This window comes from Epinephelus moara, chromosome 1 (genome assembly GCF_006386435.1).
Source record: "Epinephelus moara isolate mb chromosome 1, YSFRI_EMoa_1.0, whole genome shotgun sequence".
In the NCBI taxonomy this organism is placed as follows: domain Eukaryota; kingdom Metazoa; phylum Chordata; class Actinopteri; order Perciformes; family Serranidae; genus Epinephelus; species Epinephelus moara.
In genome coordinates this window covers 4,972,847-4,985,494 of record NC_065506.1, presented here as the reverse complement: position 1 = coordinate 4,985,494, position 12,648 = coordinate 4,972,847, and the positions used below count along the sequence as shown (strand labels likewise).

Sequence of the window (12,648 nt, the reverse complement as noted above, 5' to 3'; positions counted from 1 at the left end):
ATATAGCATACTTACTATGGCATGCCGTTTTAACATCTAAGCTTGACTATGCGGAATTAACATTATAGATATCAACAACTTCATTTCGACTAGTCGTGATTTTTTTATTCATTTTTGTATTTTACATATACTTTATTAATCCCCCTGAGGGGAAATTCAATTTTTTCACTCTTTTTTTTGTCATTAACACAGGTCCGAAAGACACACACATGCACAAAAAGGACCTATACATGCACAAAGTGTAGAGATGTCAGAGTTAGGGGGCTGCCTTGGGGGGTTTGGTGCCTTGCTCAAGGGCACCTCGGCAGTGCCCAGCAGGTGAACTGGCACTTCTCTAGCCACCATACCATCCTCCATATTTAGTCCGGACGGGGACTTAAACAGTCAACCCTACCCAGATAGCACACATACATCTGGCCAACGTCGGCCCGATGTATCAAGTTTAGATCGTTAAGACGTAGCAGGGAGAGTGTTTGGTCATTGGCAATACATCGCCGAGACGTCGGCCTTTAATCGAAAATGACCACCACACGATGTTCAAACGATCAATAAAAGAAGCTGCGCTCAGTGGGCGCTCCTTCTATATTAATATTCATATGCTTCGTTAACTCCGACCTTTATTCATTTAGGTCGGACCTTTCAAACTACAAATATTTCACCATCCAATGTGAGAAATCAATGCTAACATTCAAAAATAGCTGACTGTTACCCTATTTCGTGTGTAAGTGTGCACAATGAAGAGACAAAAGTCAATTTGAGAAACTTTTTTTCAAATTTCCACAAACAACATCTGATGGCCAGTCCGCTTCTCCTGGCAGCCTGCAAGAGACAGAAAAGACGATAAGCACATAACTTCAAGAAAGAAATCCCCACTTCACCACTGTATTGTTTTTTTTGTTTGTTTTTTAGCACTTTGGCTGTCTTTTAGCCAGATTGAAGGCTTTGGGTCCGTCACTCTGCTTAATTTAGTGTTGAAAAGGTTAAATAACGGGATCCATTAACTCTGTTAACTGTTAACAGCAGCTCAACAATCAGTCCTTCATCTTGGAAAAACAGTGGTTTCAAAACTGCACTATTACCTGTAGCCACCGGGTCAGTTTGCTTTGCAGGGGAGGAGACCTCTACTGATAAATTGCCCATAAAATCAAATTAACAACATACTGAAGGCATCCTTAAACTTCACTATGAGTGGATCCCAAGTCTCGAGCCCTGCCTGGGACCACGGGTGGCAGCTCCGGGCACTTCCACTTTTAACCCAAAACGAGTGCTCACGATAACCAGATAAGCAGATAACGTCAACTAGAGAAAATGAAAACACCACAGCTGTAGCGTGTTAGCTAACATGAGCTAAACTAGCTAACAGCTAATGAAAGATAACGTTAACTGGTGGGGACCTGTGCTAAGCTATACACCCAGTTGTGCCTCACCACTCACCAGAAACCTCTTTTAATGGTCACAGAATAAACAACATAGCTATTTTCTGCCAATTTATTCCAATTAGCTTACCTGAAACCAACTGCGATGAGATGCTGTGACCTGCGAGCTCAGTTCAAAACAAAGACTGTGGAGATGAAATTCCGTCTTCTGTGGCGACTTCCCTACAGATGTAGCCACTTCAAATTTCCCATGCCATTCAAAGGCCTTCCGGATGCCTGCCAAATTCCAGCCAACTTCCAGCCAAATACCATTCCCCACCTTTCTGGGGGTGTGCCTAGATTCCACTGTAACACGCCCATTTATTCAATTACAAGGTGTCACCATGAGATGGCGCTGCCCTCACAGAAACACAAACACTAACAAAGATTTAGAGGTGCTTGTACTTTACCTAGTAGTATTTCCATTCTATGCTACATTATTAATCTACTCCACTGTCTCAGATGGGAATATTACCCTTTTATTGCACTACTTTTATTTTAAAGACTTAGTTTGGCCTGTTAGTTACAGTACTTTTGTACAATAGGCCTAATATAAATTTGTTGCTAGGTTATATTATTACAGGTTACAATAAGCCACCCAGCAGTATTTAAGTTATTAAAATGACCACCTTTATCTGCTGCAGCATCAGTGTTATAAACACATCAGTTATTAAGGAAAACCTAAAATGATGTTACAATTGGCCCAGGTCTCCCCTATCTGAAAATGTTGAGTTAGGCCTAGTCCACACGAGCACGGGTATTTTTAAAACCGAACTTTTTTGGCCTCCAGTTTTAAAAAAATCTGCGTCCATACGAGCGGTGTAATAAAAATACCTCCGTCCACATGACACCGCAACTTTCACTATCAAGCAATGTAATACACATGCCAAAGCAGTAGGTGGCGATATAACTCCTAACTGTAAGGCCATTGTAGCCAATCAGAAGGCAGTAAAACGTAATTACTGGACCCCCTCCCATCCGCCCCCCCGCACCCCATCAGCCTCCCTACCCACTGCATTACGCTTTAAAAAAAATAAAGAATCTGAATTTAAACTCAATTTGTCTGACTTACATTTATCTCTTTCATATCATGAATGCACAGATCTGTGCTTTTGATGTGATATGCAGCCTGCCTGACTACATACAGAGGCCCTGGACCTGCTTTGCTCAGAGGTGGAGCAGCGTTTTGATCAGGAGGGACTCCGCGTAGCTGCAGGGCGAAAGCAGGCAGTTCTTGAGGCGGCTCAGGGGAAACGAGTGGATGTGGGTTCCCCGGAACTGACCCCCTTTCCACCAGAGCGGCTAATAGAGCTTAGATCGGGCCCAAAAAAAAACAGCCCGACCCGGCCCGAGCCTGTGCACGTTATGTCCGGGACCGGCCCGGCCCGGCCCGGCCCGTCCAATTAACTGTAATTATGGGCCCGAGCCCGATTTAAACTCGCCATTTTTCAATAAGTTGGCTGTTATAATTAAGAGTATTAAACTGCAATTCTTGTTATTTGAATGACAGAAATAGGATCTTAATGAATGGCGCAACACGGAAGCATGATTATGTAATAAAACAGGTGTTTATTTTAGGAGCCAGGTGGTGAAGGGCTTTGCGCACACAATGTTCCAACAGGGGACAGCCCTCCATTCCGAAACACCCCCCAGTTTTCAAGTCCATATCAAGTTTCCTGCATCAAACACTGCTGCCCGCTCTCCGTCCGCACTTGCACAATTCTGAAATTCGTTGTACTACAAAAGCTTGAAATGAACGTTCAACTCATTGTTTTTTTATTAAAAATATGTCACTGTCTTCATTTATTATGTATAATTTCCCTAGCAGCAAACACATTTAAAGGAGACGCTTGTCAAGTATTTTTACGCGTGCTGTCCGTGGTGCTGAAATCCGCCTTTCTGATTGCGTCCGTCTCGTTCATTCAAACTTTGTAAACACGGTTGGGATTTGTAGGGGACATATGTATGCTGCTCACTAGTGTTTACTATAAATAAATGTATCTCTGTGCAGAGAGAGCTTAAAATCTTCATCAGGAGGTACACATGAGAGAAGGTCCACTTTTGGAAATGAATGAATGAAAGCTCTGAGTCAGGAGCGCAGACTTATGTCGCACACTGTGATGTCATACAATGGAGACGAGACAAAATAACTCCGGTTATCCTGTCCACACATGACTGCTGACAACGGACTTTTCCAAAAAGTTCACCCTGGACTCCGGTTACAAATAACTCCGGTTACAGGGGCCAAAAACTGCGGTTACGTGTGGATGAAAGGCCAAACCGTGAGCAAAGAGTTATGGTTTTATAAATACCCGGGTTGGAGCGGACAGCCCCTTAGCCTCTCTGTTAAAAATCACAAGAGACTCGACTCCACCCTGTTAGAACCGCCCACCTCCTGAGGTTATATAAGCCCGCCTTGAACCTCAGCCCCTCCTTTTCTCTCCTTCCCTCCAAAACCACCAGACAAAGAAAGCCGCCTGAAGTACCCTCCTTTTCTATTATGGTAAATTGTGGATGCATAAATGTGAAGTAAGTTAAGTTCATGGACCTTGATTTATTGTTAACATCTGTTTGAAGATGGAAATTTATGTTTTATGACTTATCTTCTATTTATGTTTATTTTGTGTAGGAAATTATCCACCACCCTTTGTTCCACTCTGCTCATCTTTGTAACCTCAAATAAATTGCCAAGAACAGATTGTCGGTTCCTGTGTTTAAGTGTGCACACCACACTGGATGCTCCCCTGAACCACCGCCACATACAGCCTAGTTTTTCATGGTCCTTCGAGCCGGATCGAGCATCCATGCTGGGCGATGGATCCACAAGCTGTTCTGTCGCATGATGGGAGAGAGCATGGAGAAAGGCCACAGCGGGAGAGAATGCCCCGCATTCAAATTTTATATCCTGCCCGCCATATTGCCCCATCCTATGCACATGATCCACAGCCTTTCACTATGGCACTAGCCGCCTTAGAGTGACAATATGGTCAACCGCATCAGCTGGCCCTTAGAGATATGCAGACTATATTGAATCTCCCTAAGGTAGCCTGTGGAGATGCTGCAGGGTTTCAACATTTTGCAGTCAGAGTAAGTTCATTGGTAGGCATGTTACAATCTCTGAGATCAAGAGAAGGTGATGCAGAGTTAGCATGTGCCTCACATGTGCAGAGATTATTAAGTAAACTGCCTGTGGAGCAAGTTTCTAATTTTGCCAGATATGCTTGTTCGGCCTCACCTAACTCTCGCTATAACCTTGTTGATTTCTCTGCGTGGCTTGAGGGAGAAGCAGAATGTCAAGCTGTTGTAGCCCAAGCTAACGACCTTCAGATTAGTGTCCTTTACCAAAGAAGAGAAGCTACTCAGAGACTGAAGCCCCCCTCAGCAACTATTCTTCATGGAGCTGAAAGGAAGTCATCACATGGACACACTGCATCCAGGCATCAGCCACAGCCCCAGATGCGATTCCCCTGTGCATATTGTCAATCAACTGCCCACTGCCTGACCAATTTAAAGGCCTTAAGCCCAGACAGAGTGACAAAATGGCTGAAGGAGCAGAACAAATGCTGGAGATGTGGGAGGACTCACAAAGCTGTAGATTGCACCCTGAGGAAACCTTGCCCCAAATGTAATGGCCAGCACCTCGGTGTATTGCATTAAGTGAATACCACTCAGGTGGCATCTAGAGTATTGTACATAACCCCACAAAGCATGTCACCTAAAGTCCTACTTGAAGTTAGCTGAGACTGTCTCTGAGTCATTCTATGTTGACAACTGCCTTAAATCCCTTCACTGCCCTGACCAAGCAAAGAAACTCCTCCTCAAGATACGTGCTTTGCTATCCTCAGGTGGATTTCAAATCAGACAGTGGGCAAGTAACTTTCCATCTGTTGTTGATCACCTACCATCAGCTGCCAGATCAGACACCGCTGAGCTTTTGCTGAATCATAACCAGACTGATCCTGTAGAGGGTGCTTTAGGGCTGCGTTGGCACTGTGTTTCAGACACCCTAGGTTATAAACATAGACCTGTTTACTATCAGACCCTAACCCTGAGAAATGTCTACAAAGTGTTGGTTTCACAGTATGACCCCCTTGGATACATCATCCCATTCACCACCCAGGCCTGAGTCCTCCTCCAGCAGTTATGGTCCCACAACAAACAATGGGATCAGCCAGTACCTACAGGGGACCTACAACGTGCTTGGGAGGAATGGGAGAGTGAACACCCGATGCTGGCCCATATATCCTTCCCCAGGTGGTATGACGGTAACCAACCCTCACACCTCTTCTTCCTCAATGCTAACAGACAGGGAGCTGCATATTTTCTGTGATGCATCTGAGAGGGCTTATGGGTCAGTAGCATACATGAGAACCACAAATCAGATGGGGGAGACCAATATCTCATTCATCATGGCCAGATCACGTGTAGCTCCTTTAAAGCAACTGACCATACCCCGCTTGGATATGTCTGCAGCTTTAACAGGAGTTCAGCTGAGTAAACCAATCAAAACCGAGCTGACAGTATCCATTCCCAGACCTTGGCTGTGGTCTGATTCCACTGTGGTACTAACTTGGCTTCATTCTGAGTCCTGCAGGCATAAGCCCTTTGTTGCCAGCAGGATTGCAGAGATACTTGACCTAACCTCAGCTGATGAATGGAGGTATGTGGACACAAAACAGAATCCAGCAGACGACATCACTAGGGGCAAGCCACTCAAAACTCCAAACAGTACACATCAGTGACACACAGGCCCTGTATTTCTTCACCTCCCCTCTAGTGAGTGGCCAGTTTGTCCTGCCCCTGCTGAAGATATAACCTCAGAGCTAAGGAAACTCCTGTTCTGTGGCCTCACACAGACCACTAAGCCATTTGACTTACCTGACCCGAACCACTACAAAACCTGGACAGATCTAATGGAGGCCACATACCAAACAATGCAAACTGCCACCAGTACCTCTGAAACCCCTGCCTCATTAGGAAGTATGGCTGTAATTGCCCTGATCTCCCATGCACAATCTCAGAGTTTCCCAGACGAATTCCAGGCTCTGAAATCCGGAAAGGAAACCCCCACATGTAGTCGTCTTCTGCCTCTATCCCCAGAGTTTAATAAGACTCTTGATGTCATAAGAGTAGGTGGTAGACTGAGATGGAGTGATGACCTTGAACCTGATACCCTACAGCCCATTGTGCTTGATCCTAATGGTAAATGGACCTGCATTTGTATAGCGCCTTTCTAGTCATCTAGTGACCACTCAAAGCACTTTTTACACTTTTTACACACCTCACCCATGAGGTGAATGAAGGTCAAGGTGCCACCTGCTACTCAGTTTTTAACACACTCACACACCGATGGAACAGCCATCGGGAGCAATTTGGGGTTCAGTATCTTGCTCAAGGATACTTCGACATGCAGCCTGGAGAAGCCCGGGATCGAACCACTGATCTTTCGATTGGTGGACGACCCGCTCTACCTCTGAGCCACAGCCGCCCCTGACTCACATGGTGGCCAGGTGGGTCAACGGCTCACATTGTGACCTTAACGACTCTGAAACTAAGAGCTCATGTGACCCCTACGACTCTGCAGGGTTCCCACCCACACAGGGTTTATAGCCTGCAACTTCGTACCAGTCATTTAGAACTGAAGAAGCTTCTTGGACGGGAGGCGAAACGTCTTCAAGAAACGCAAGCAAGTCCAGTTGCCTACGATATTAGCACTTACAATTAGCCGGTACTTTAGCAACCCGGTGAGTGCTGCTATAAGCATCAAGTTGGCAAAGAATGTTATTTCTTCATGATGGAGAAGGATATAAAGGAATAAAATTCACAGATAGTGGCAGAGCTATAACTTACCACAACTGCAGAGGATACCAGCTTCACATGAAACAGACTACATTAAAAACATGCCTTTATTTCCAGACACAGGACTTTATTTCTCATTCCCTCTGTATTTTTCTTCTTTTATTTTTAATCTGCTCCCGTTTGCCTTATTAAAGTTAATGTATCACGCCATGAGTTCAAACAAAAAACAACCAAAAAAAAAAAAAAAAAAAATAGGACGAAAATAATCCAATGACATCAGGCATTTCATGAAAGAGGAGCAGGTATGACTGGTTGTGGACCAACGTGTAGTCTGTCATGTCTGTCAGCCAAGTCACAGCAAGATTTTATGACTTCACAATCACCTAATCTGACATAGTAACATAGTGAACAGTAGTCTGAACCTGGCATAATGGACAATCCTGCATAACAATCCTTTAAGTACAACTTTTGCTTGTAGAACTTTTACTTGAAGTAATGATGTATTTTTAACTTAATGTTTGCTGTTAACCCAGCAAACATTGGTCAGATGGGGACGTCACTGCTTGGACAAAAATGGTCATAGCTGAACACCAAAAACTGCAAGACTTTACAAGGCAGACAGCCACGTCCAATAATGGTCCAGTCAAAGACCCTCTCTTACAAACCAGGAAATACTGAGCATATTATTCTAATATAATTGCTATAACAAAAAGCAAATTTATGTATCTTTTTTTTTGGTACCAGGCATTTTTGCTTTGCACACAAAAGCAACCAAGCAGTTCAGTGAGAATGACTCATAGCATATAATTGGCCTGGATACGTAATAGGAGAAAAGGCGAAGGAAATACATATATGATATGGACCGAATGCTTTTTCAGTGAATGGCAGATAAAAATATAACTTTTTCTGTTTAGTCAAAATCTTTACTGGTAATAATCTAGAGATAAGGCATGAATATTTTTTTAATGATCTACTTAACAACTTTTATACATTTCTTTAAATAGAAAAATATTTGGAAAAAAGATAGAGTTACAGTTTCTGACGTAGGTAGATTCTGTCTTTCTTGTTTGATGACTTTAACATACCAAACTGTACTTTATCCTCAAAGTTATTACTTTTAGATGTATGAGCCATGAACAATTTAGCTTCACAAAAGCCAGGCCAGAAATGCAGTTAATATGGAGATTACTGACTGAAGTAATGGTGTGAAGAAATTACTGTTTACTGCTTTGACTTTGGGAGGCATGATGTGGCAGTGGTTAACCCTGTCACTTAACAGCAAGCGAGTGGCTAAAACCCCCTAGCCAGCTGAGACCCTTCTTTGTAGAGTTGGCATGTTCTCACCGTGTCAGGTTTTTTTTCTGGGTTTTCTGGCTTCCTAGCTGACTTCCTAACCATAGCACTGTCCTTTAGATGAGAGGTGTCCCAATGAAGCATTTTGTCATGGTGTCCCATCTAATCAGGGTTCCCACACATTTTCATGAGAAAAATTTCAAAACTTTTCCATGATTTTTCAAGGACCCATAATATATTTTATAACACCTCTTCCCTGATGTTTCTCAGACATATCAGTTTCAAACTAAAATGAAAATGATGAAATGTACTTGATGGTAAATTTCACACAATGACGCATATTACAAGTACATTATGTCATCAGACTACAGAAAATAAGTATCCATTATGTGGAAGGTTTCTCATGGAAGATTGCTGTAAAAGATAACAAAATTCTATGGCCTTTCCAGGCCTCAAAAATGTGATTATGCAATTCGATGACTTTTCCAGGTTTCCCATGATCGTGGAAACCCTGTCTAATGTTTGTAACCCAACAAAATTTTGAAACTTGTTAGATAAATCTTTTGTTGCAAATCTTTATCCTTGTATGTCCAATGTACAATTGGTGGGGCGACCTCATCCTGAAACTATGGTTGTTTGGTTCCTTTTTAAGAAAAAAAAGTAGTTTGGTTAAGTGAATTGGTGATTCTTAATTGCCCATAGGTGTGGATGCGAGTGTGAATAGTGGTCTGTCTCTGCAGCTCTGTGATAGTCTGGTGTACCCTGCCTCTTGTCCAGTGTCAGCTGGGATAGGCTCCAGCCCCTCTGCGACCCTGAATAGGATAAGTGGTTACAGATGATAGATGGATGGATGCTTTGACTTTGAGTTGCAGCAGGTGAAACCTAAACACAAATTACAAATACTTTTTTAAAGAAATTCGCTACCATCAGATTTATGATTATGTACGTAGATACACCATCAACGGCCAATAAAGAATCAATAATTAGAAATGGAATTAAGATTTGGGACTGAGGGTTTAATCTTCAAAGCTCAATAAACACTGCCTGTTTCTGGGAAGTCTAGTGGAAGTAGGATTGTAGGGTACCACGGCGGCGGATATCAGTTGTCCAGCAGTGGAAGCCACCACCAAGGGAGTTGGCATGGCGAATATTCACCTTTATGGTCTTGATACCTGCAACATACACACATTCATACTTCAAGTACTAGTATTTCCCCACAGATCACTTGGAAGATCAAAATATCAGCTGAAATTAATCTTAGATGATGCAAAAATAAGATGATTTGAATATACAGTACAGACTCACCAAGGCTCTCAAACATTTTGTGAATGGGGCTTTCATTGGCTTCAACCATAACTCGCTTCTCATCCAGCATCAGGATGTTCATGGACAACCAGTTGGTAGCCATCCACATTGAGTCGTCTACATAGAAAGGAAGAGGGAGGGTCTTTTTTCCAGTAAAAATGCAAAATGTTTTGCTTACAGTTGTGCTCATAAGTTTACATACCCTGGCAAAATCTGTTATATGTGGACTATTCTTTAAAGAAAACATGAGTGACCAGGCAAAACACATTTCCTTTATACTTGATGAGTTTTAAATTCAACTATAAGGCATCACAGAGAAGCACAATCATTAAACAAAACAGCAATAAAGAAAATAATCAGATAGTCCCTATTCAAAAGTTTGCATACCCTTAGCTCTTAATACTGCATGTTGACCCCTGTAGCATCAATGGCAGCTTGCAGTCTTTTGTGACAGTTGTGGATGAGGCCCTTTATTTTCTCAGGTGTAAAGCTCCCCATTCTTCTCAGCAAAAAGCCTTCAGGTCCCGTTAATTCTTAGGTTGTCTTGCATGAAATTTAGGTTTGGGGTCTCCCCAACGTGTCTTAATAGTATGGAGGTCAGGGGACTGTGATGGCCACTCTAGAACCTTCAGCTTTTTCTGCTGTAGCCACTGAATGGTCAGCTTAGCCTTGTGTTTTGATCACTGACATGCTGGAAAGTCCAAGTGTGCGTCTCAAGCACAGCTTCCAGACTTATGAATGCAAATTGTTCTCCATTATTTTCTGATAACATGTTGCATTTACTCTAACATTAACTTTGACATACTCTCTGTGCCCCTGTAGGTAAAAATCCCCCAAAACATCAGAGATCCACCTCCATGCTTCACAGTAGGGATGGTCTACTTTTTGTCATAGGCCTTGTTGACTCCTCACCAAACATAGCATATAATTGTGAACAAAAAGTTCAGTTTTGGTCTCATCACTCCAAATTACTTTGTTTTGGTGTGGTTTAGGTGCTGTTTGGCATGTTGTTAGTGGGCTGCATGATCAGCCATATTATCAAAAAAATATACACTTTCACAAATTCTGCCAGGAGTATGTAAATTTATGAGCACAACTGTTTGTAAGACGAGATAAGTTTTGGAACCCACCATCAGGCATCCGAGGTGGTGGAGGTTTCACAATAGTCCAGCCAGCCTTCTTGAACATGTCAATCTGAGGTTGAAGGAAAAAGATCAGTCATGATCATGGGGCACAGTGCTGGACTGGCCATCGGGCATACCGGGCATTTGCCCGGTGGGCCGATCCATCGGGCATACCGGGCATTTGCCCGGTGGGCCGATGGTAATTTTGGGCCGGGCAGTTTTTTTTGTTTTTTTTTTTAAGTCATGTCATGATACCTATTGGTACACAAAACTGGTAGATCGGCCCATTAGTCATGATTGATTCTGGGCTGGACCAATTACAGCCTAGGGCCGATGCCCCCTCCCACTTGGGCCTCGACTGCCAGTCAATCAATCATACAGAGAGAGAGGAGATTGACAAAATTGAGAAGAAACTCAAAGGAGGTGCGGAAAAAATAAGAGAGAAAAAGAGACACACCCTTTAGGAAGATGCTGCCAAATGTGTTAAAATAACACAGATGTTTGCTGGCTATGGCGGAGCTTCTTCAGCCGCAGCATCAGTGACCGTACCCGCACTGGCATCCAAAGCAGCCGCAGCAGGTAATGATGGCGGAGGTGGCCGTCAGCAGGTGGATGAGGCGAAGGGGAGGCAGGAGGAGGAGACCCGCGGCCGCCGCATTATATGACGACGGCACAGGCGGTGCGACTGGAGGGGAATTTGAACTTCAGGTAAGAAGTGATGAACTGCAGTCTACCTGGGTCAGATATGAATCAAGTTTGGTTGATAGTTTATTTTCGTTGTGCTTGCTAACTCTTAACACAGCATAGTTATGAGTAGGCCATTTAACAATTTAGCTGGCTGTTGAGCAGCATGACGGGGTTTCTCTACTGCTGGGCTGTTTCTATGATGTTATACCAGTGATGGTGATCTTAGTGCTTCAGTAACTTTATTTTATTCATTTAGTTAGCTAAGTATAGTTTTTATTAGTTAGGTAGTAAAATATTTCAATGTCTATTAATTGATATAAGTGCACTATGCAGTAATTCTTTACTCTGACACAGCTAAAGCTCAACAGAGCAAAAATGTTCATGTAAAACCAGATGACTAGGCTAGTATTCATCATAAACCCACTTGCAAATATAATTTAGATTGAATCAAATTAGGATTTGCCAGATGTGATGCTGCTCATTAACATAAAAGTGGCTTGGAGTTGAAAGTAACTACTTAAATGTATTTGTCTTTTATACATAAATATCCTCTTTATTCTAGATATGTTGTGTTTTTATCTTATTGTTTTTTTACTGACATGTAACAGCAAACTCTTGTGGACAATAATTACCTGTATTTTGTTTTAATTGTGGGCATGTTTCCATTCAATTTAAAATATCCCTTCACTTTTTAAAGGTTGCCATGTTTGAGGAAGTATTATGTGTTGCTGTGCTGTTTATTGATGTGGTGAGTACATAGTCTATGAAAATATTACTAAATCTGTCATTTATTCATTTTAGTATTCATCAATGATCATGTCTCACCTCTGTTCCTCACTGTTCAATTTTCAGGATCCCATCATACGTTCATTGTTCAGCAGTGATGGGAATAACGGCGTTATAAATAACGGCGTTACTAACGGCACTACTTTTTTCAGTAACGACTAATCAAAAAAATTACTGTCTACCCCGTTATAACGCCGTTATGGTTACTCACAATAAAATGCGCCGTTACTCGGCTTTAC

At 42.6% G+C, this 12,648-nt stretch overlaps 1 protein-coding gene across 1 annotated transcript in view; it reads right to left on the bottom strand.

Moving 5' to 3' along the window:
- Window positions 1-7,342: 7,342 nt before the first annotated feature.
- LOC126391357 (glycine amidinotransferase, mitochondrial-like) overlaps window positions 7,343-12,648 on the bottom strand; it is a 21,770-nt gene continuing 16,464 nt past the window's right edge. The window contains exons 7-9 of the mRNA XM_050046069.1: window positions 10,943-11,006; window positions 9,813-9,929; window positions 7,343-9,679 (exon numbers count right to left, since the gene is read on the bottom strand). Coding sequence (XP_049902026.1) covers window positions 9,567-9,679; window positions 9,813-9,929; window positions 10,943-11,006 — 294 coding nt within the window. The 3' untranslated portion in view covers window positions 7,343-9,566. The remainder of the gene's footprint in view (window positions 9,680-9,812; window positions 9,930-10,942; window positions 11,007-12,648) is intronic.